Genomic DNA, 24524 nt, shown 5'->3' with positions numbered 1-24524 from the left:
TAACGGGGCATGGGTTAGAAGCGGTTCAACCGGTCCAATGGGCAAGTCCCAGACCATCAAATTAAAAAATGATAAAACGAAACACCTCCAAATAAAGTTGAAAATTAATTAAAAAATAGGTTTTAAAGAATCATGTCTACAGGTATTTTTTGAAAATTTTAGAAATAAAAAATACCAAAACATTTTTAAATCTAAGCCAAAATGATAAACAAAAAAAAAATTTAAAATACATTCCAAACAAAATCTTAATTTTTTTGAGACTTTATAAAAAAAATTAATATTTTTTCAAATACCCGGCCCATCCACCAAAACCCAAACCGGTAAGTGGGTGGATCCAATTTAACCAAGCGGTTAGTGATTTTTCCTGCACTGGATAGGACGATGCTTGAGTGAGAGTGGGATTTTGATTGCGTGCTTTGAAACCCCTCTCGCTCGCTCTTTCTTCGACTTTCTCTCTCATCAGACCGCAAAGCATGTGGTTGGAGCTTTCATCTAAAGCAGTTGCACCAACTGTTGCCTCTGCTCTTCCATTCTCTCCCAGACCCCAACCATGCCATCTGCTTAGCGTTCTACCTGTAGTGACCTCAGCTGAGAGGCCATGGCGCAGTTGCAGTGCGGTGAGGTGCGGTGAGGTCAACAATGGAGCAGTGGGTTTAAACCTAATGACTTGCAGGCAGTGTAAATCCCAATTTGATCCATCCCGCAACCACTCTCGTGCTTGCCGTTTTCACACTGCACATTTTGGAGGTAATACCTATGCCCCATCTCTCCCTTTTTATAGCTTGCCTGCATAATTAAAATTTGCAATTTGTGATTGTTTCTCTGTCAGTTTTCAGAGGACTTAGCATCTCCTGGTAGTTGGGGCAATAGTTTTATATGTTATAGCATTCTTAAGTAACTATGTTCAGTATTATCAGAAAAGAGTCTCCTTGTATGTTGGTTTATTAATTGTAATCCATCGGTAGTTTGCCTTGAATTTGAGTGGGACTTACCAGAAAATAAAAAAAAGCTTCGTTGCAAGTTATATGTCCATGGTATGTTATTCTGCAGTTTTACAGTCGTTCTAATGGTGTTCATGAAACAATTTGTGGTACATAATTTGTTGACTTTTTTTGGCTTATAGGGATTCGTTTCTCCTAATACATGTTTTTGTTCTGTCATTAGTGCAACTTTCGTTCATTTTTTTCCTCTTATGATGAATGGGCTGCTACCGTTGTTTTATTACACTCATTTTGGTTTTAAGTTCTCAATTTTGATTTTCTATTTTGTTGGAAGTTGTGATTATTTTAATGGTTGAAGAGTTTTAGTTGTCATTTTTTCATGGGTGAATACAGGAAATCTTTGTGATAGCCTTCAAATATATTTCCATCTTTAATTATGAAATTTAAAGCTTCAAAAATAGTGTAGATTGAGCAGATCTATGAAAACTTAAAAATCTTAAAAATTGACGGTCCAAAAAATAGTTACAATATGTACTATTTCTAAAACTTGAAATTCATTTTTTTCTCATGTCCATGCATATTGATGTTTAGATTATCAATTTGAGGATATTTAGGCATCAAAACAACCTCTTCTAGTGAAATTTTTGTAGTGGGCTCTAACTCGATTGTTTAGAGCCTCGGCTCTCAATAAACTTTTTCGTTTTTTCTTTAACAAATATTGGTTACACCATTTATCTATGAGTTGATTAACGGTTGTTAGGTGGATCAAATCCAGTACAAAAACAGGCCCTAGGTTTAGAGTTAAGACAGCCTTAGGAAAAACTGTGACAAATGCGAATGAATAAGAGGGTCTTCTCTTGTCACCCAAGTGACACCTTTCTTAAATCTAGTGCCCAAGCTTTTATAGTTGCAGTGTTGAAAATGAGCATCGGTAAAAGCGAACCATACGTGATGGATTTGGGTGAGTTGTGGAAATGTAGCCTTATCAAATCCAGGGGTGAACCACCCGAAACCCCCCCCCCACCACCACCAAACTTATTCATGTCTCCTTCACTCATTATAGCCAGGAATTAAAAGAATTGGATGCTACCACACACGATTAAAATCTTGTACCGGTGACTCAAAGCTATTCAGCTTGAAGTTTGGGGCTTTCTTTCTGCCATCGAGAAGGGAAGCTTTTATGTTTAATGGCTGAAAGCTTAAGAAGATATGCTTTTACAACTGAACTTCATTGCTAGCTAAGCGTCTTGGCAATTTCATTTGATCCTTTTGAGCCAGAATTCATGCAGTGGGTGACCACTAAAAGATGCATTGTTGATGAATTTAATGTTCTTACATTGAAGCCTTTGGGGTGCCTTTCGATGGAAGTTGTATTGGAGCAGTTCCACAAGAAGCCTGTTCCACCGACCGTGAAATATGGACCTCCAAAATGCATGTTTGAATGGTCAGCTGGCAATCAAAATCACCCATAAAAGCTCCATTTTTATGGTATACCTGGAATGAGGTGAATCAGGGCACTCAGAAGGAACCCTGCAAATTTGTATCATGTTCCACGCTTAAACAAGAAAAGAAGACAGACTGCATTTGCTAAGAGAGTATGAAATCCTTGCACTTTGGTGCTTCATATATGTTTGCAAACTCGCAGCCAATTTTATAACCCCATTTAAAAGGGACTCGTAGGGAACAAGATTTGACATTCCTGCGAGGTTATATCTGGTATGCAATCGGGAGAAGGATTTTCCAATGTGATGGTGCAACTTTTAGAGAAAGACCAGTGAGTCTCTTTCATCCATATATATTGTTTATCAAGGTAGAGGAACTTCTGTCCTAGACACCTTTGCGATTTCCTTTCAAGGTTTGAAATATTTTTGGGAAATCAAACTTATTAATCTCTCCTAAGAACATATGGTTGCAAATATGATTCTCATTTTATCCTTGGTTCTTTGCTCGATATGCGCATGTATACTATGCATGGTATTTGATCATCTCAACTTTGATTATTGAAATTCTTCACTACATTGATTTAAGGAAGCTTGGGTTGGTCAACCGTAGTCTCTCATTGAAATTCATAATTTACTGCTTTCACTTGTTCTTCAAATATCATGGTTTAAAAGAGGTCCTCCATCCTTGAGAGTCTTCTTGGGCAAGTTCAATCATTAGAATGACCATCCTGATTGGATGAGACTTCTTTTTTCAAACTCGAACTAGGGAATTGTTGGAAGGGATAGAAAATAATGTATTTGTAACTTATGTTACTACATGATCACTCCACATATGCTTTGGAAAATTTTATCCATTTCGCCAAATTGTGATTGTGTTATGTGTTCCAATATGTGCATGATGGCTTCTTAAAGCATCTTAATGTCTTCCTACATGACAAAATTAAGTATAAAAGAAAAGTTGTTTTTTGTCATTCTGTTTTTTTTCATTGTTTCCTTTCTCAATTGTGCGCTTGTCTCTAAGGGAACTGAAGCTAAGTATTCTCATTTGCTTTAACTTGGGATCATATTTCAGTATTCTGTAGCTAATAAATACATTCTCTGCACATGTTCCTCTTCTTCATCTCCTATTCATTTTTTGGAGTAGTTTTGCAATTCTATATATGTGTTAATTGGAGTATTTTTGTGATAAGATAGTGTTGCACTTTTATAGTCTCCATTAGGAGATTTATTGTTTCATAATAATATTTTGTTGTACTTTTCAGAAGAATAATAATGTATTATCATATATAACATGTGTAATCATCAGTGTTTCAAAAAGCAGACCGCCCAGTGCCTAGGCGGCAAAAGTAGGGGTGGTCCCTGGGCGGCCGCCTAGGTGGTACGGCACCCGCCTAGGAGGCTGCCTAGGCGGTACGGCACCCGCCTAGGTAGGCTCCCAGTGCCCACTCAGGGCCTGTGTCTTATCCAGAGGCAAAAATGGTTTTTTTTTTTTATTCTATTGAGTTTTTTTGAAAACTAAAAGCTTTTAAGGGTGGGTTTTAGGTTAATTTGAAACCTAAACCCACAAGAACCCATTTTAGGGAGAGAAAACCCTCAAATAAACTAGATTTTGTGATTTTCATTAGATCAAAGTGTTTTTCAAAGTTACGAAAAATGGATCCAAACATCCCCCAGGTAGATTAGATTTTGTTTTGGAGTTTTTTAATCCTATTAGAGGGTGTTTTTTAATGTTTTAGCACCAGAAAACATCTCAAAGGTGGAAGTTTGGAGTTCGAGCAATCAAAGTAAGTGCAAAACTTTATTTTTTAGATTGCTTGTTTTATTTTGAGATGTCTTTTTCAGGATCTAGTCAAAGTAGAGATCCGGGTTGGAAATATGGATATAACCCGAATCCCAATGACAAAAATTGCATTAGATGCAATTATTGTGAAAAAGATACAAAAGGGGGAATAAACCTTTTAAGAAACATCTTGCCGGTATTAAGGGGGATGATGCTCCTTGTAAAAATGTTCCTGAAGCTATCAGATAGGAGATTAAGCAATATATGAGTTCTGTAAAACAAAAAAAGAACGAAATCCTTGTCATTTGAATAGATCTATTTCTGGTTCTGCTAGAAGAAGGGATCCGAGTTGGAAGTATGGTCATAACTCAAAACCAAATGAAGAAAATTGTATAAGGTGTAATTGTTGTGAAAAAGATACCAATGGGGGTATTAACCGATTCAAGAAACACCTTACTGGTATTAAAGGGTGGCTTCTTGTAAAAAAGTTCATGAAGCTATTCGGGATGAGATTATACAACTTATGAATTTAGAAGAACCAGAAAAGGATGAAAATGAGCCTTGTTTTATGGAAATATCTTCTCCAGGTTCTTCTAGAAGTGGTGATTCGGGTTGGAAGTATAGTTATAACCCGAATCCGAATGACAAAAATCGTATTAAATGTAATTATTGTGAAAATGATACTAATGGGGGTATTTTTACCAATTCAAAAACACCTTGCCGGTATTAAGGGGTATGTTGTCCCGTGTAATAATGTTCCTGAGGCCACGAAGGAGGAGATTATACAATATTTACGTTCAGAGAAGCACAAAAAGATAGAAAAGGGTAGAGCAGCCAAGACACCTAGGGCCTCATCTATACATATTAAGAGGGAGGTAGAAGAAAAGGAGGAGGAAGATCCAGATTCAGAAGAAACAGAGGAGGACGAGTGTTATATTGAAGAGGGAGATGACTCTGACGATGATGGCCTCGAATCTGCTGCATATGATGATGTTTACCCTACTCTTTCTGATGATGATGATGATGACTGAAAAATGAAGAGTTGAAGACGCTTGAGTGCTTGACTCTTGGTGTTGACTGTTGAGTGTTGAGTGTTGACTATTGTGTCCTAAACTGTATATTTTTTGAATTTCTATATATTTTCTTTTTTTTATTTCTAGTTTCTACTATCTAACTTTGTATGTATCAGACTATCGCTGTATGCTTGTATGGTTTTACTGTTTTAGCATTGTATGAAAATATGGATTATGGTCTAATGGATTATCAAAATTCTCTTCTCGACTTCTCCTCAATTCCTCATTCATGGAAATATTAAATAAGGATTATGGGTAGATTATCAAATTTCTAATATTTGTGGTTATAATATCAAAATTCTCCACATTTGTATCAAAATTCTATCTTTTTTTTTCAACTGAGCGCCCGCCTAAGAGTTGGGCGGCCTGGACCCCCACGGCTGCTTGGGTGCCAGCTAGCGCTTTTTGAAACACTGGTAATCATCATCGTCAAAGCCTTTTTCGGAACTAATTGAGGTCAGCTACACAAATTCTGGTCCACCATTCTGCTTTATTAAGGGCCATACACAAATTCTGGTCCTCCATTCTGCTCTATCAAGGGCCATACCTTCAATGAGGCCATAAGTCCCCATGTCTTTTCTCACTACTTCCAACCATGTTCTTTTGAGCCTACCCCTTACCCTTTTTGAGCCTTCCATTTTTTATTTGAACTAGCTCGAACATCCTGGTAGGTGTTGTACTGGGACTGCGCCACACATGACCAACCCAGCTAAGTCTACTCTCTCATCTTATCACCTATTGGTGCCACACCTAAATTTTCCTGAATGTATTCGTTTCGAATTCTACTCCTTCTTGTCTTGCTACTAATCTATCTCAACATCCTCATCTTCGGTACACTCATTCTATGGATATATTGTTTTTTGACTGTCCAACATTTTGCCCCACAAAACAAAGCTGGTCTCACAGCTGTCCTATAGAACTTGCCCTTCAGTTTCATTGGCATGCGGCAATCACATAAAATTTCGGTTGCACTCCACATTGCCCACTTAGCTCTAATTTTATATGCGACATCTTCCTCAATCTCTCAATTTTTTTGGATTATCAACCCAAGATATTTTGATATTTTCTCGCCGTCAATCTTAACTACTTCCTCGTCATTCTCATATTATTACTAAACTTACATTACATATTCTCTGTCTTAGTCTGACTAATTTTAAAACCTTTAGATTAGTTATAGCTTTGTGTTGACGCCATTTAGGGTCTCATCGATCAAAACTATGTCCTCTGCGAACAACATGCACCACGGTATCTCATCTTTTAGGTGCCTAGTTAAGTCGTCCATTACTAAGACCAAAAGGTATACGCTCAACGTTGACCATTGATGTAGACCTAGTGACATTGAAAACTCACTTGTCTCTCTACTAGTTGTTCGTACATTAGTTAGTGCTCCATCGTACATATCTCTCACCAAGTCGATGTAGTGTGGAGATTCCTTTCTTTTTTAACACCTACCAAATCAAATCTCAAGGTAATCTATCATAAGCTTTGCATGTCTAAATCTTTTCCCTTCACTGTAAACTTCTCAATCGGTTTTCTAAGTAGGAAAATAGCCTCAATTGTTGACCTCCTTGGCATAAAACTGAATTGGTTTTCTGATACACCCGTTTCATGCCTTAGTTGTTGCTCAAGCACTCGCTCCCAGAGCTTCATAGGGTGGCTCATAAGTTTGATCCCTCAATAATTTGCACAATTATGTACGTCTCCTGTGTTCTTGTAAATATGTACCACAATACTTTTCCTTCATTCGTCTAGCATTTTCTTTGTTCTCAACACGTTGTTGCACAACTTGATCAGCTAGTCAATACCAATCTCCCCCATGCACTTCCAAACTTATATCAAGATACCATCTGATCCTAGAGCCTTTCCTACCTTCATTCTTTTCAAAGCTTCTTTCACTTTCGATATTCTTATCCTATGAATGTATCTATGACCTCCTCCCTCATCTATGCCAACGATTCCTTCTACCGCTATGTTCCCTTTGTGTTCGTCATTTAATAGTTTTTGAAAATAAACTCTTCACCTTTCATTGACCTCTTCATCCTTCACCAAGACTCTGTGATCATTATTCTTAATGCATTTAATATGGTCTAGATCCTTACACTTTTTCTCTCTCATTTTTGCTAATTTGAAGACATCTTTTTCACCTTTTTTGTTCCCAGTTTACTGTATAGATTATTATATGCCTTATGTTTAGCATTACTATTTGCATAACATTTTTCTTAGCATTTTGATATTCATCTAAAGTTTGATCATTTCTATTACACTGCCAAGTTTTATAACATAATCGTTTTTCACTAATGGCCTTCTGAACCTCATCACTCCACCACCAAGTTTCCTTATCAAAATTTCTTCTGATTCTTCTAAAACTTCTAGATTCTTCTAAAACTTCTTTTGCCATTTTCTTAATACAAACAACCATCTCATTCCACATAACATTGACCTCATGTTCAGAGTTCTATTTTTCTTCTTTAACTAATTTATCTATTTTGTCTATTTTGTCACTTTTTAAATTCCACCACCTAGTTCTTGGACACCTATTAATTTCATCTCTTCTCTTTTGTCTTTATGTAGACGTCCATAACCACGAGCCTATATTTGGTAGACAAACTCTCTCCTGGAATAACCTTGCAATCTTTACATGATGGTCGATCGACCTTCTTATCTAGGAACAAGTCTATCTGGCTTTATGTGATCCACTTTTATAGGTTATTAAATGTTCATCTCGCTTTTAAAATAAGTGTTTACTATTGCTAGGTCGTTGGCCATAGCAAAATCTAAAACAACCTCACCAATCTTATTTATTTCCCCAAACCCATATCACCCATGTACCCTTTCATATCCTCTACTATCCTTTCCTACATGACCATTTAAGTCTTTTCCTAAAAAGGTCCTTTCTCCATTTAGTATGTCTTGAACTATTCCATCCATTTCCTCCCAAAGTTGTCTCTTAATTCTATCCTCTAATCTTACTTGTAGTACTTTCGCACTAATTACGTTAATTATCTTTTCCCATATTACTAATTTAATTATTAGGAGCCTATCACCTATTCTCTTAACATTAACTACTTTATCTTTTAAATCTTTGTTTACTATTATGCTTATGCCATTTCTATTTTTATCTTTTTCTGTATACCAAAGTTTATACTTATCTATTTCTTTAGCTTTTTCTCTTTTTCATTTAGTTTTCTGTAGACAAGCTATATTTATTCTCATTCATCTCATTGTATTCACTAACTCCATACTTTTACCTGTAAGCATTCCTACATTCCACATTGGCCTCCTATCTAACACAACCTAGCCCTTTTACTTAGGCATGGGACAGGTTAAGGGAAAGTTTAAGGTCCTCGCCCTTCTTAGACCTAACATGTGTAATCCCTTCCTCTAAATTAATGAAATTCATGTTTGACTCAATTAACATAGTAATAGTGCCTTCCCATTCTCGATTTGGAACCTAGTTGACGAAATGAATTGGATTTATGTCTAGGTTTTCTTGTGATCCTTTTGAGACACTCAAGGTCCAAAAAGAACTGAAATATAATCTTTTTGTACGAATAGTGTTGTCAATAATGTTTATGACCAATATCTCATAAGACTTATATACCAAAATATATGATATATGTTTCACATCCTTCATTCCTTCATCTAATTTAAAATGTTCATAACGTGTGAAGTCATTGTGGTCCTGCTACCACTAATGACACTGTCACATCCATCTAAACACATGTATGCTTATCTTATTACTTGAGTCAAATGAACAGGGAGGAATCAATCATACACCATATACCCCCCTTCCTTCAATGCAAAGACACATCGCTCAACAAAGGAAGCAATGCTTGTTTAGTCTGTATGGTGCTTTCTTTGAGCTACATTTCGGGCATTAATCTAAATAAGTGTAAGTTCACAATAAAAAAAGTAAGAGGCTAAGTGAGAATTATTGTGTACGAGTCACTGTTCAGAATATATTCTTAGCTTCCATCTAATAGAGATTCTACCATTGAAAAACAATGGTTAGTAAAACACAGATGGCTGTAAGATCTGAAACTGTTTAACTAATTTCAAACTCCCAAATACAAGTACCTTGCACTTGAATAGCATTCTCAATCCCACAATGACCTGTTAGTGATTCTTCATGGTAATTATTTATTTTCTGTTTACTACTCCTGCTCCCAAATATGTTCCTTGGCCTTTTGGACAACCAAGATTAGAATCTATCTCATGGTCTTTGCCAACAAGTTGAGGATGATGGCAATATGTTGATAGTTCATAGTACAATACGCATTAATCCTCACCTTATAAATCTACTTGCAATTGGTAGGAGTCTTATTAATAGGAAGTTTAACTACTAGATGGCAGGTATGATTGTGTTGTATTGGTTTAAATTCTTCTTGTATAGTGTCCCTTGCAGTTTGGCAGCTTCTCTTTAGGTAGAACTGTTGGTATCTAGGATGAACCCAGAAAGGCAGCGGAAACATAAAAAGAAAAGACGGGATAGAAATCACATACGGACATACCTTTTCGGATCGTCCTGTGTGGCTTATACGTACTTTTTGGATTTTCTTCCTTTTCACGCTCGTCTCGTCCAATTTTGAGAGTTTGATGTCGCAACCCTAGGCCCACTTGCAATCACTAGAACTGAGAATATTGTATACACAGTTCAAGTCCCTGAGCCGTTTGATGGAGTGGCTTCAGAGATCTTACCATTTAGTATATGGTGAGGTCTATTTCAAACTGAATTTTTAAACAGAGAAAATACTCTGTGGGAGAAAAGAGAGAAAACAAAAGATAAGAGAGAGAGAGTCACATGAGGGGATCTCTACAACATCTCTCTCTACACCCCTTTTATAAAAGTGGTCCCCCCTTTCTAAGCAGTCAACAACAACTTCCTATGATATTTTGAGTTCCTTAGTAATCCAAAATATTTCTTCCCGTTTCTCTCTCTTTATCCATTTAGTTAACAACCCATATCCAAAAAGCCCTCCCACCAACAAAAGGGCAGGCCCCACCAAAATCCACTCTTCTACATATGAGAGCCATATTAAGTTTTCCATAAAAAACTAACATGGAACATCGTCCTCTCTCTAAAAAAAAAAATGCCAGCCTGCCCTACACCCCCTTTGAGTATCTCAACTAATCGATCATGAGCTCTCTAAGCTTAGGAACTATTCAACCCCTTGTACTCCCACTCCACTCATCTAACAAAACGTAGTTCTCATGCATCCCAAGAAATCCATTTGCAAAATATTATATTATATTATGGAAAAAGTTTATATAGGGTTGCAACCTTAAAATATAGAACTACTGATGCACCTCAAAAATCCATTGGAAAAGGTTGTTTTAATATTGAAAAGCCATCTAATTGATCATCTTGACATCAAGATGTATGACTATGAAAAAAAAGGATTTTGAGTTCTAGAAATAGTGCATCTTACACCACATTATCTAGACTGTCTATTTTCAAGATTTTCATATGTTTATAGATCTGCTTGATTTTAACCATTTTTGGAGTTCAAAATTTTAGAATTAGATGAAAATAGATTTGAGATAATCTTAAGAATATTTTACATCAAAATTATATATTATGATAAAATTTGAAGGTGCGCCTTAGTTGGATTATTTAAGGTTGCAACCATATGGAAACCACACCCTTATATTATTATAGTTTTCAAAAACATTTTGCAAAAGAACATTTAGGTAAAAACTTTAAGTCGCTGTACATCTGATGAACATTATAAAATACACGAATCTCTCTAGGTATTAATGGGAATGTGATGCCAATGGTCTTCCCCTAGCCCTACAATTATTCCATTTTAACTTGATTGCTTTTCTAGCTTTGCCCTTACCCAACAGAATCATACATGCTAAAGCCTCCTCTTCTTAATATAGTCACATGGTCAATAAAGGCACTCAGGGTCACTACATGATCGGCTTTATCTTGCACGGTGTAATAGGGAACATGTATCATCCTATACACCTCTACCTCTATTGGTATTAATGTTCTTGCTAAGCACGTGTGGTATGAGTCACATACCACAACGTAAATTGTATAAACTTCTACGATTTACATCAAATTCACACTATGTAGGATTTAGTTCAGTCATAAACATGCATCCCGTTGCATCCGATGCACCCCAGGGTCGTACCAAATAACTAATCGGAACATCCCCGATGCATGTTAGATGGGTGATGAGGGTTATTTGGATATTTGGGCTGTTGACTAAATGGATAAGGAGAGAGAAACATGGATAAATATTTTGAATAACGAAAGAATCCAACATATCATGGGAAGTGGTTGTTGATCCCTTGAAAAGGGGGACCAAAAGGGGGGGAAAGAGAGATGTTGTAGAGATCCCCTCACACGCCTCTTTCTCTCTCCTTTTTTTTTTTTTCTCCTTTCCCCCATAGAGCATTTTTTCTCTCTAAGTCAGTCCCAAATAGACCTCCGTAGATCAAACAGTGAGATCTCTCGAGCTACTCCATCAAATGGCTCGGGGACTTGAACTCTGTATGTTGTACTCTCAGTTCTAGTAATTGAGATTGGGCCTAGGGTTGCATCATCAAACTCTCAAATCGGAGGAGATGCTTACGAGGAGGAGGAAACTAAAAAAGGTCATATAAGCTGCACAGGAGTATCCAAAAAGCTACGTGATCTCTGTTCAGTCCTTTCCTTTTGTGTTTCCATGACCTATCTGGGTTCATCTCAATTTTCAACTTTGGTATCAGAGCTGTTATAGTAGAAATATGCCTTCGGATCTGATAAATAGTACGGTTGATACACGAAAACACAGAAAATGACACTTTCTAATTGTTTTCGGTTTTGTGTTTGTGCTTTTTTGGGATTTTTTGGATGTAGTTAGGCCTTTGCGGGTGTTGCCATTGTTTCTGGGGTGTTGTGCATGCATGGGCGCTATTTGGGTGTGCAGGGCTCGCGCAAGCAGCCTAAATAGGACGTTGTGCTTGCTTTGGACCGGTGGTGGTTCTGCGCAAGGGACCACCGCAGCAGTCCATGTGATAGCGTGTGGACCGTCGTGCATGTACACTTAGGGTGCCGCCAGGTCATGTGCCTGGCGTGCACCCGCGTAGTTCTTCCATAGTGGTTGTGCAATGGATTTGCGCAGTGCATGCAGGCAGCATGGGCTGGTGGCCACACATGCCCACGGGGGTGTAGCCATGTGACGTGCCTGGTGTGGACTTGGCAGGTCCTGCGTAATGGACCTGCGCGATGCACACCCAGCAGCATGGACTGCCGGCCGGGCTTGCTGCCAGGGAACACTGCGAACGTTCAGCCATGTGCGGGCTTGTGCATGTGTGGGCACTTGCATGTGCGAGGCCGCAATGCCTATACAACCATCTGAGGCTGCACGTTTTCTGGTGCGGTCGCAGGCGTACACTAGAAAGTGTGGCCTCAAAATGGGACCCAGCGTAGCCGCACAATCAATGTGCGCCTGTGGCCTTATATATTTATGTGAGACAGCAGGGGCACCATTATACTATGCGGCTTCTTTCCCCCTGACGCTGCACTGCTACATATGAGGTCGTAGCAGCACTACCAGACTGTGTGGCCGTGGCCTTACTATGATTGGTGATGCCGCTGCCTTGCCAAAAGACTGTGAGGCCTCTGTCCCTGCCTTTGAGGCCGTACTGTTGATGTGCACCCACAACCACACTCTTTTATTGTGCTGCCCTGGCTCACATGTTCTTGGTGCGCCCACTACTATGCACTGTTTCAGTGCATCCTCAAAACTTCCGAGGGCCATAACTTTGCGCTCGAATGTCTGTTTTTGGCAAACCTAGTATGGTTTTGGGCTAGCCTGCAAAGAGGAACGCAACCAAAAATATTCGTTTTTGGCCCTAGCTTTATTATATATTCGTTTTTGGGGTATCTTGTGGTTGTGATTGATGTCGATAATGCATACGTAATGTGATTGCATGTCTTTTTGGATATTGACTGCAATCTCTTTGCGGCTTTTCATGTGGGTTTTTACATCTAGGATGCAAACTCTTTCTTGATGACGAGAGTCAAAGGCCTTGATCTCTACATTTGACCCGATCCTGATTGCTAGCCTTGGCCCCATTATGGCTGCACGAAATTTTCGTTTGGGGTCCTTTTGGAAGAATGACTTGTTAATTCTTGAAGACTCAAGCAAGTGTTGAAAACAATGATACATGTATGTGAATGTGCGTGTGTGTGAATAGACCCTTATTCATGACATTTGTTGTGTTTTTCCTCCTTTCTTCACGTGTTGTGACTGTTATGGCCTCTAAAAATGTGATTGCGAACCTCTTTAGAGGCTTTAGAGGGGAAAAATTAGATGGTAATAATTATGCCATGTGATATAGGAAGATCCAGTGGCTACATGATGAGAAAGCGTTACTGGAACATTGGACCACTAGTATGAACCCCCCTGAAGATGGCACGAATGGCCAGGCACGTCGTGACATGGAAGCTTATCAGAATTGGTTCAAAAGGGATCATGCTTTACCATGCCAAGTAGTATGCACAAACCTGATTGGGCAGTTTAAGAGTTATTCGACGGCAAGGGAAATGTGGAATGCTTTGGAACTTCAGTTTGCTAGTGCCTCAGCTATTAGGAAGTGAGCATTCATGATGCCATTTGAAACATATAAAATGCCGCCAAATGTCTCCATGCCGGAGCATTTGAGGAAAATGTCAATTGATTCGTGACCCGAGCGCTGATGGTAATGTTTCGAGTGAAGAGCAACAGATTTTGGCTGTGCTTCGTTCACTCCCTACTTCTTGGGAGCAGATGAAGGTAATGATGACGCATGATGAGAATGTTAAAGACATTTGCAATCTATCTCACCATCTGGAGCTTGAGGTGGAACGCCGCTCTGCTAGTGATAGCGGTGTTGCCATTCTCGCTTTTCAAGGAAAGCCTAATCGTAGTAAGAAATCTTTAGGCAAGCCGAAGGGGAAAGCTCCTCTCGAGAAAGAGGAAGTGGCAGCTGAGGATACTAAGCGCAAGTGCAAGCATGGCAAGAGCGCTCAAGGGACAAATCAGCCTTGACGTGGTTCAACTGCGGGAAAACCAACAATTTCGCTCATGAGTCGAAAAAGGTATGAACCGATCATTCCATTGTTTTTGTTAATATGTGCACATAGGTGCTAGTTGATCATGCATTGTCTAATGGTTGGATGGTGGATTCAAGAGCAACGTAATGCATAGTGAGGGATGAAGGCGAGTTCGTGCAGCTTCACTAAGTTCTAGTGGGAGGTGTGAAGATATCCATGGGAAACAACGCCTCAGAAGCTGTGGTGGGGGTGGGGACTTATCGTTTGGAGTTTCAATCTGGTTAAACCATGTTTCTTCATGATGTACTCTACATTCTTGGGATGAGGTGGAGACTACTCTCAGTAGCCAAGCTCTCTTTAGAAGGACACTTGATTTCTTGTTTAGATAATAGGGTTCAAAATTAAACTCAAGAATGGATACGTTTTTGGTAGTTTTCTTCATGATGGATTATTTACTTTGGATTTGGATTATTCCTTTAGTTATTCATTTATTCTTATTTATGATTCATTCCTGCCCTCTTTTTCTTATTCCACTTTGCATGATGATGATTTTATGTTATGGAATGCAAAATTAGGTCACATTAGTAAATATAGGATGACAAGATAAGTCAAAGAAGGGCTTTTGGGGTAATTAACCAAAGTAAACCTACCTTGTCTAATGGAAAATCTACTAGGAAACCATTCCTTAAAGCTCAAATATCAAAAGAACCCTTAGAAATCATGTACTCTGATATATGTGGTCTCTTTAATGTGAAGGCCAGTACTTCATCAATTTTATTGATGATTACTCGCGCTATGGTTATTTGTACTTGATCTCACATAAATCTTAAGCAGATTTAAGTGGGATGTTGAGAACCAGTTAGGGAAGATGATTAAGGTTCTCAGAGCTAACAGGGTGTGCGAGTACACTTTTGAGCTGTTTAGAAAACTTTGTGAAGATCATGGGATTCACAAGCAGGAAATGATATCCTATATTCTGCTGCAAAATGGTGTTGCAGAGAGAAAGAATCGTACCCTAATGGACATGCTGAGGTCCATGATGGCACAAGAGAATCTCCCAGTGACTTTTTGGGGAAATGCTTTGTTGACCATTGTGTACATCCTAAATGGGATGCCTTCGAAGTCAGTACTCAAAACCCCTTATGAGTTGTGGACCGATAGAAAGCCTGACCTATCACACTTGTGCTCATGGGAGTCAACTGGGTTGGTGCATATACCAGCTCAGTTGACCAATAAAACAGATAAGCGGTTCACTAAGTGTATTTTCATTAGATATCCTAACAACTCAAAAGGGTATGTCCTATGTTACGAATCTGAAGAGGGTGGCTTGAAAAAGGTCGAATCCTGCGATGTGGACTTTATTGAGACAAGTTCCTTAGCAAGAAAAGGTCTAGGTTGACACTAAACCTATATGAGATGGCTGGTGCTCATACGAAGAGTGGTGAGGAAATTCCTCCACTACTAGATGACAATAGAAGTATTCCCATGGACATTGAGGATAGTGGGAGTGAACCACCACTCATTCCTAAACCACGTAGAAGTGCATGTGGTAGAGTTCCCCAGAGACATTTTGAGATCAAAGGGGAAGGTCTAACCTACATCTCCATTGATGAGGATGAATCAGGAAGCATTGAGTTCGTTTAATGTAAGCAAGTGGGTTGCCACAATGGATGAAGAGATTGGATCTATAGAGAAGAACTGAGTCTGGGAACTTGTGGATCTTCCTCCTGGTAGAAAGGCCATCAGGGACAAGTGGGTTCTAAAAATTAAGAGAAAGGCCGATGGAACTATAGACAAGTACAAAGCCCAATTAGTGGCAAAAGGGTTCACCTAGGCTAAGGGTGTGGACTACCGGTCGTGAGAATAGCATCAATCACCTCATACTTGCCATTGTAGAGCATTTGGACTTGAAACTTTACCAAATGGACGTTAAGACATTGTTCCTTAATGAGAATATGGAGGAAGAGATATACATGGAACAGCCAAAGGGCTATGAGATATGGAGGTGATTTATGCGATAGTAGATATTTAATTTATTCATTAACTCCAAAAGTATCAACTGTCAGAGATTATGTATCTACTATCGCTGATAGATCATAGAAGACAGTAGAAAATAGAAACTAAAAACTTGAACTAACTTCATAAACATTCAGCAACTATAATCACAAATTTGCAACTACAAACTTTAAAGTTACAAACTAAAAGTCTATGAAGAATTAAAGAGATTAATAGTCCAGACAAATCATCATCATTTCTCAAGTCTTGTGACTCTAAATCTCATATCTTAATCATGCAAATTATCTAGAGAATCTCCATATGCATCATCATCATCACTATCATCCTCAGCCTCCACATATTGTTCTTCCTCGATCTCCTCTGAGTTAGCCTCCTCCTCCTCGATCTCTGGTGCGGATGTGTGATTGGACCCAGTTCTATCTCTTATGCTCAAGTGTTACGATGTACTTCTTCATTAACCCTTGTGGCTAGTTCGGCATCAAGCCAAGTAAGATCCTCATCCTCATCCTCAAACACATGTTCTACTTGTGGATCCATGGTTCACTCACTTGTGCAATCAACATCAGGTTCATACAATCGAATTGAGTTGAGGTCCATGCGTTTTTGATACCTCTCCCTAAGCCCGCTCGTTATATCACACATAAACAAATCATTCAACTTTTTCTGCTCCAACCTATTTCTTTTTTTGGTATGGATTTGTGGTACAAAACAAGGAAACAAGCAAAAATAATAGGTGTTATTTTTCTGTTTTTACTTTTACACTTTAGATAAGTTAGATTTTAGAAAATTGAAAATTAAAATCCAAGAAATAAAGATTAAGGACTTACATGCTCAAATGTACTCCAATTGTATTCGCAACCATATGAGCTACATATAAGACTCAACACTCGAATAGCGAGACGTTGTAGCTTTGGTGTCTCACTTTCATATAATACTCACCATGCAGCTGTATAATATTTTATAATTTAGATAAATATTTAATTATTTATAAATGGAACTATATAGGTAAAAAACTGTAAAGAAAAAAGAATAGAAAGTGCACTTTGGGCCTTTACCTGGATCTGTAGTGTCCTTGCTTGGAGTAGCAATCTCTCTCTCAAAGTTTCCCAATGCTAAAGAGAATAGAGAGAAAAAGTCACGTGGGGATCCCTACAACATCTCTCTCCCCTTCCCATGATATTTTGAATTCTTCAGTAATCCAATATATTCCTCCCCATTTCTCTCTCTTTATCCATTTAGTCAACAACCCAAATATCCAAAGAGCCCCCATACCTACAAAGGGGTGGGGCCCACCAAATTCCAACAAGAACAATAATGAAATATAATTAATGGAAGAAAGAAAAGCAGAGCAGTGACATCTAAAAGATGTATCAAGAGGTTCAAAATAAACTGAATAGTAGAAACAAGCGTATGAGAGGTGCGATGAAGTGACCTAAATGAAGTGGAGGGCATATAAGTTTTCTGATGCTGCTGTCCAAGACTTTTAACTGGTTTCACTGAGTGTAGGAAACTTTAAAGCATATAAAACACTCTAGTCGATGCGCAATTTATCGATACCTTCTACTACAGGTCTCCAACAGATCTGCCTCAATTTCCTGAAAGAATGGGTATGAGATAGGTTCATTAATAGCAGGAGCTAAGTCAGTTATAGTACTCTTAATAGAAGTCATTATTCTGAGCAACTTCAAGTTTTCTTGCATGAGGATCATAGAGAATCTAACCATTTTGATCTGAAATATGGTCCAAAAATCTGCATTCAGCAACTTTTAAAGGAAACTCACATTCACACGTTGAAGCACAAAGCAAACAAAAAACCAGATATATGAAATTGTTTAATAAGGCCACTGTTCACCAAGAGATTTAACATGAGAAATGAATATCAAAGATGTTTATAATCAGGTTCCCATTGATTTCTTGCAACACCTATAGTAGTAGTATTAAGAAAGACACCTGTAGGGAGTATCTTTTGCCTTTTTGCTATTCTTGTTCATTACCTTTTTATAAAAGAAACACTGAGGCCTCAAGTTGTAAAATATGACCCTTAGCCATGACAATAATACATTTTTTATTAAGATTGAGGTTGTGATATCTTCCTTTTTTAATTAGTTTTAAGTTGGCATGTCCATCACCTGCCAACAAGTTCCAAATCTTAAAACTTCCATACACTTTAGGGGCACAATGGTTGTGCTAGAAGGAAGTTCGGGAACTTCGTATGTCTTCAAAATATTGGGGAACTTGTGGTTGGCTTTTCATGCCATTCTCACCTTTATCAAGATTCAATGTAGACACTAGTGGTTCTCGTCAAATTTTAGAAATAACCGCAACTGCAAAATAATGTCACATGTCAAGAGCTCAAACCTGTGAACTCTCTCTCTCTCTCTCTCTCAAAGTTGTGGATTGGAAGCTGAACCCAAAGTCTAGCTTGAGGGACTAGGAGCTTCAAATCCCAAGGCTACAGGGGTTTATACCATTAGAGAGGTTTCTATCTGTTCTGTTTGTGTGGTGCTAATACGTTACATGTTTTCATACAGGAAATCCACGAAGTTGGACTCTGCTTCCAAAAATCCTTATGGACTCATCTTTTCTTTTCTCTTTTTGGTTGTTTATTCAAATTAAAGAGAAATGACTATGCTAAAAGCTGGCAGTTTTGCGGCAGACCTGTTAAATAAATTGTAGCAGCGAATATGCATTAAGCATTCTCCCATCTTAGCTCTCTCTCTCTCACACACATATGTAAACCCACCCACCTGCCAAGGAGTGCTTTAAACACTAAACTTATTGAAACTCATAAGGTTGTATTGGCTTTTCATGTTAACTCGCGCCTCCAATAACTCAGGAGAAACAAAGAGAAAATTTGAAAGTGTACACAAGGGGGGGACCATGAGCACCCCTGATTCAGGCCGTGTTTTACAATACTGGCATTGTTGTGGTTCTGAAGACCCATTTGATCCAGGGTGCACAGCCGCTCCACACCAATCTTATGATGATTAATATGCCGTAACCCTGTTATTTTCACCACAAGCATAAAGCTGTGATTTTTTGCATCAATGTATGTAATGTATCACATTGTGGATTGGGGAGTAATGATGGATGTGTTTTCACCAATGTGGTGCTCTTCTCCTGTATATGATTTAGAACCCCAGCTTCCTCTTTTTCATCTGCCATATGTTTCCAAAGATATTGTGTGTAGATGAGGCATAGTACATACATTATGTGTATGCTTTGGCATATATAAGGACTTCCAAGAGTTCTCTGAAAGAAAATTTTCAGTACAAGTGATGTGTATACAGTGTATCCGTACACCATCTGTCCCAACACGGATGGTGGAGATGAGCAGTGGAATGTTGATGAAGGAGCTTTTATTGATGCCACAATTTATCTCTGTTGACAATGGTAACTGATGGTGGATGCTCTGCGTGTGAATGCTACAGCAGACACATTATGTCTAGTTGATTACATTCTATTTCAAATAACTCTTTGCAAAATCTCAGTTCCTATTGTCTAGTTGATTACAATCTCATTTCAAAGAATTCACTAAAGCGAAAATGTGAATGAATTCGAGAATAATAACCACCTGTTTAGTCTAGGAAATTGCTTGTAAAACATTGTAGTTTAAGTTGAGAAAACGCCTCTAATACTGAAGAATAAATTTGATTACCGATCAAGATTCCGCCTTCTATTGCCATGTGCAAGTTCTTGGGATGTAAACTACTTAACTGCACTCACTTAAAACTGGATGTGAGCATGCACTGCACAAGCAAGTGGTGCTACACCATAAGGTACACAGGTGGTAGTTCTAATAAAGAGAGTATAAGACGAAACTATTTACTTTTAAGTCAAGGAGTTCACACTTATTCCTAGCCATTAAATGTGAAATCAAATGGTTAAGGATGTGCTATTGATTGTGTAAAAATGCTCAATAAATTTTTTTTCAAACTTTGTGCATTGTTTTTAGTGTCTGAATTTCGAAACTAATGTCTTGAAATGATTGTGACCTTCCAGTACAAAAAATAAATGGTCTCACATAATACATTCCCTTCTCAAAATCCCCCGCATTGTCACAGTCAGTTATGTCCAATAGATTCTTTGAACTTTTATTTTATCACAATAAAGTCTTTTATCAATAAGAACTTCAATAGTGATCCAGTCAAATCAATGTCACAACAAATTAAGGTTTCTATTACTTTTTTGAGAAACGACTTTCCCTGACAATATCAGAAATGAAATTGGAAAGCACAATTGACAATGTGAGTTTTAAACGAAGGTGTATCCAAAGAACTGATAGCGGATATGTACATTAATCCACTTGAGTGGTGAAAGATTTATATTATTTTCTAGTGTCAAGTGTTCAGGGACTCGGCAAAGTGTACTTGGTACTCGGTTGCGTAACTCAACCTTGGCAGCTTGCCACGGTGTCTTTATTTCACCGAATCGGCCTTCATGAAATCCCTTAAAAACTCACAACTTTTTTTTAAAAAAAAACAACTCTAATTTATGATTTAGAAATCTGTTTCAATGCGATTTTTAGGTTTTTATGATAATTTGTGAACTTTTTTTATTACATGATTAAATATTTCAGTCAACATATTCAAAATAAAAATTTAGTTTTTCTTTTTTCTTTTTAATTTCTTTTTAATTTTTATGTAGTATTTTAAGTCAAGTAAACATTATATAGAGTCGAGGCTCAAAACAATCAAATTAGAACTCACCTCAAAAAATTCACTAGAAGAAGTTGTTTTGATGCCCAAATATTCTCAAATTGATCATCTCGACATCAAGAAGCACACACATGAGAAAAAAATGGATTTCAAGTTTTGGAAATAGTATATTTTGTAATGCATTTTGGACCGTCAATTTTCAAGTTTTCAAATATCTGTTCAATCTATACTATTTTTTAAGCTTTTAATTTTATAATTAAAGATGAAAATACATTTTAGGGCTATCTCTAAGATTTCCAGTATTGAAACCACATTTCTCGATACTATTTGAAGGTGCGCTCTACTTTGATTGTTTAGCGCCTCGGCTCTATACAAACTGCACCCTTTAAGTAAAACTCAATTTTTTAATAATCCATCTTTTATATAATTTTTATCCTGTATATCTATAGCATATTTAGTTTTTTCTTATAAGTATTTTAACAAATTTCCTCTTTTTTGTTGGCCTATTTTTGTGTTGTGTAGGACTTGGCCAAGTCCACTCAGACTCGACTAAGTAACTCCATTCGAGCCGAGTCTAAGGCCTAAGCCGAGTGTCAGAACATTGCGAGTATTTCAATTTTAATATAAATCATTATCATCATCATCTGAGCTTTATCCTTATTATTTAGGGTCGACTACAATAATCTAGTTCCACCATTCTACTCTATTAAAGGCTTTACCCTCAAGTTGTACCATAAGTTACGTTACCTTTCCTCGGTACTTTCATCCATGTCCTTTTGGGCCTTCCTTTATCTTTTTAGAGTCTTCCACTCGAACCAAATTGTCATCCTAATCAATGTTGTATTAAGCTTATATTGCCTATAGCCAACCCACCTAAGTTTCTTTTCTCTCATCTTATTGCCTATTGGAGCCACCATTAAATTCCCTCGTGTGTATTCATTCTAAATTCTATCATTTCTTGGCTTGCCGCTCATTCATTTCAACATCTTCATCGCAGCCACACTCATCCTATGGATATATTGTTTCTTGACCACCAACTTTTTGTCCTATAAAGCATGGCTAATCTTATAACTGTTTCATATAACTTTTTCTTCAGTTTCATAGGTGTGCGGCAATCACATAAAACTTTGGAGACACTTCGCCACTTCTCTCACCCAGCTCTAACTCTATGCGCAACATCTTTCTCAAATAGCTTTATTTTCTTAAATTATTGATCCAAAATATCAAAAATAATTTTCATATACATAAAAAACTTTTGGGAAATGATCAAAAATATACTTTAATTTTTGCCTTATTGGTAAAAAAACCATAAACTTTTATAAACCTTGTCCACACCCTTTTTTCCTCGATTTTGGCATTTTTGATCAAAATAGCCTTAACGATAGTCGTATTACCGTAATGCTTAGCATGGTCATTATGGTACTTAAAGTACCATAATGTGGTAGTCATTACAGTAATACGACTACCGTGAAGGCTATTTTGGTCAAAAAATACCAAAATTAAGAAAAAAGGGTGTGAACGAGGTTTATGAAAGTTGAGGGGTTTTTTTTTCAATTAGACGAAAATTAAGGTATATTTCTGATAATGGAAAATTATCAAAAACACTCTTTAATTTTTGCCTAATTGGAAAAAAAAAAAACCAACTTTCATAAACCTCGTCAATACAATTTTTCCTATATTTTAGCTTTTTTTTTTATCAAAATAGCCTTAACAGTAGTTGTATTACCATAATGCTTAGCACGGTCATTTCGGTACTTAGAGTACCGTAATGCAGTAGCCATTACAATAATATGACTACCGTGAAGGCTATTTTGGTCAAAAAATATCAAAATTAAGGGAAAAAAAGAGTGTAGATGAGGTTTATGAAAGTTTGGGGCTTTTTTTTCAATTAGACGAAAATTAAAGTATATTTCTAATAATTTTCCAAAACCTTTTTTAAACATAACCATATATACGATTTTTTAAGTTTTTTTTTTTTTTTTTTTTGTATAATTTGAGTTCATGTTACTACTCAAAAATCTCAATTGACATCTACTTCATACCAAATAATATTGCAATTCATTTGTTAATCTCCCTTGAAAAAATCCTGCCGAAAATGACAAATGAGATAAGGAAAAAGTTTATATAGAGCTTAGGCTCTTAACAATCAAATTAGAGCCCACGTCAAAAATTTCACTAGAAGAGGTTGTTTTGATGCTCAAATTGATCATCTGGACATCAAGATACGTGGACATGAGAAAAAAATAGATTTTAAGTTTTGGAAATAGTGCATCTTGTAATGCATTTTTTTACCGTCAATTTTCACGATTTTCAAGTTTTCATAGATCTGATTGATCTGCATTAACTTTGAAGCTTTAAATTTATTATAAAAATGAAAATATATTTTAAGGCACAAAGATTTACAGTATTGTAACCACATTTCTCGACACTATTTGAAGGATACGCTTTACTTAGATTGTTTAGAGCCTCGGCTCTACCAATGAGAAAATGTCTATAAAAATTCATTTCCAATATTATCCCCATACCAATAACAATAATTGTCACAGGACTATGCCTCAAACCTTCAACTACCCTACTCTCCAAAATATAGAACAGAAGGTCTATGTCAGCAACACATCGCTCCTACCAATCACACAAGAAGCTTCGATTAAGTTTCTCTTAAATTAGATGTTCTTCATATCATTCTTTTCCATAATCGCAGTTCCATATATGAGCCAAGATTAGGCAGAACTTTTGAGTTCGTTGATATGATCATTAGGTTTAGTGGTAGCATAAAAGCACCCTATTTTTTTGTTTGGCATTCCCTTGAAAAGCTTCAATCACATTTGAGTAGGAAATGTCTCTCCATGAGGGAGAGAGAAATTGGCTTCATACCCTCCCCAGGTATGAACCACTTTCCCATGAATCAGTAGAGATTGCCACAATTTGTATGATCACTCATTTTATATAAGGATGTGGTTTCTATAAGGTTGCAACCTTAAACAATGTATAATGACTCATTTTATATATGGATATGGTTTCTATATGGTTGCAACCTTATACAATCCAATTAAGGTGCACTTCCAAATTAATTATTTTGGTGAAAAAAGTTCTTAAGATTATCTTAAAATCTATTTTCATCTCTAATTATAAAATTTCAAACTCCAAAAATTGTTAAAATCAAATAGATCGATAAACATATGAAAATCTTGAAAATGAACGGTCTTAAATAATATGTTGCAAGATGCACTATTTCTAAGACTCAAAATCCTTTTTTTTCATATTCATACATCTCGATGTCGAGATGATCAATTAGATGGTTTTTAAACATTAAAACAACCTTTTCCGATATAATTTGGAGGTGCATATGTAATTCTACATTTTAAGGTTGCAACATTATATAGACTTTTTCCTCTATATAATGACATACCCCACGGGGATTTTTTTCAAAAACCAAAAGTGGGAAATTGACAAGTTCATGGAAATCCCCTTCTTGGAGATGGATTCCCGGAAAACCAACCGTGAATGGTAACATAGGTATCACAAAAATATGATACGAAAAAACAACCAGAATTAGGAAAAAGAAGTAGATGAAAGAGGGTTG

The 24524-nt window shown here is 37.1% G+C and overlaps 1 protein-coding gene across 1 annotated transcript; it reads left to right on the top strand.

The window, feature by feature from the left end:
- The first annotated feature begins 368 nt into the window (after positions 1-368).
- Positions 369-19546, top strand: LOC18428080 (carboxypeptidase). Its single transcript, XM_006837121.4, has 2 exons — positions 369-747; positions 19120-19546. Exons 1-2 carry the CDS (start codon positions 474-476, stop codon positions 19272-19274), a joined length of 429 nt encoding a protein of 142 aa, XP_006837184.1. The 5' UTR covers positions 369-473; the 3' UTR covers positions 19275-19546.
- Positions 19547-24524: the final 4978 nt, after the last annotated feature.

This window comes from Amborella trichopoda, chromosome 13, assembly GCF_054954075.1.
Source record: "Amborella trichopoda isolate Santa Cruz 75 chromosome 13, AtrichopodaSantaCruz75HAP2 v2.0, whole genome shotgun sequence".
Classification (NCBI taxonomy): domain Eukaryota; kingdom Viridiplantae; phylum Streptophyta; class Magnoliopsida; order Amborellales; family Amborellaceae; genus Amborella; species Amborella trichopoda.
Note: the sequence above shows the minus strand (reverse complement) of the source record. Positions and strands in the feature narration are given on the sequence as shown.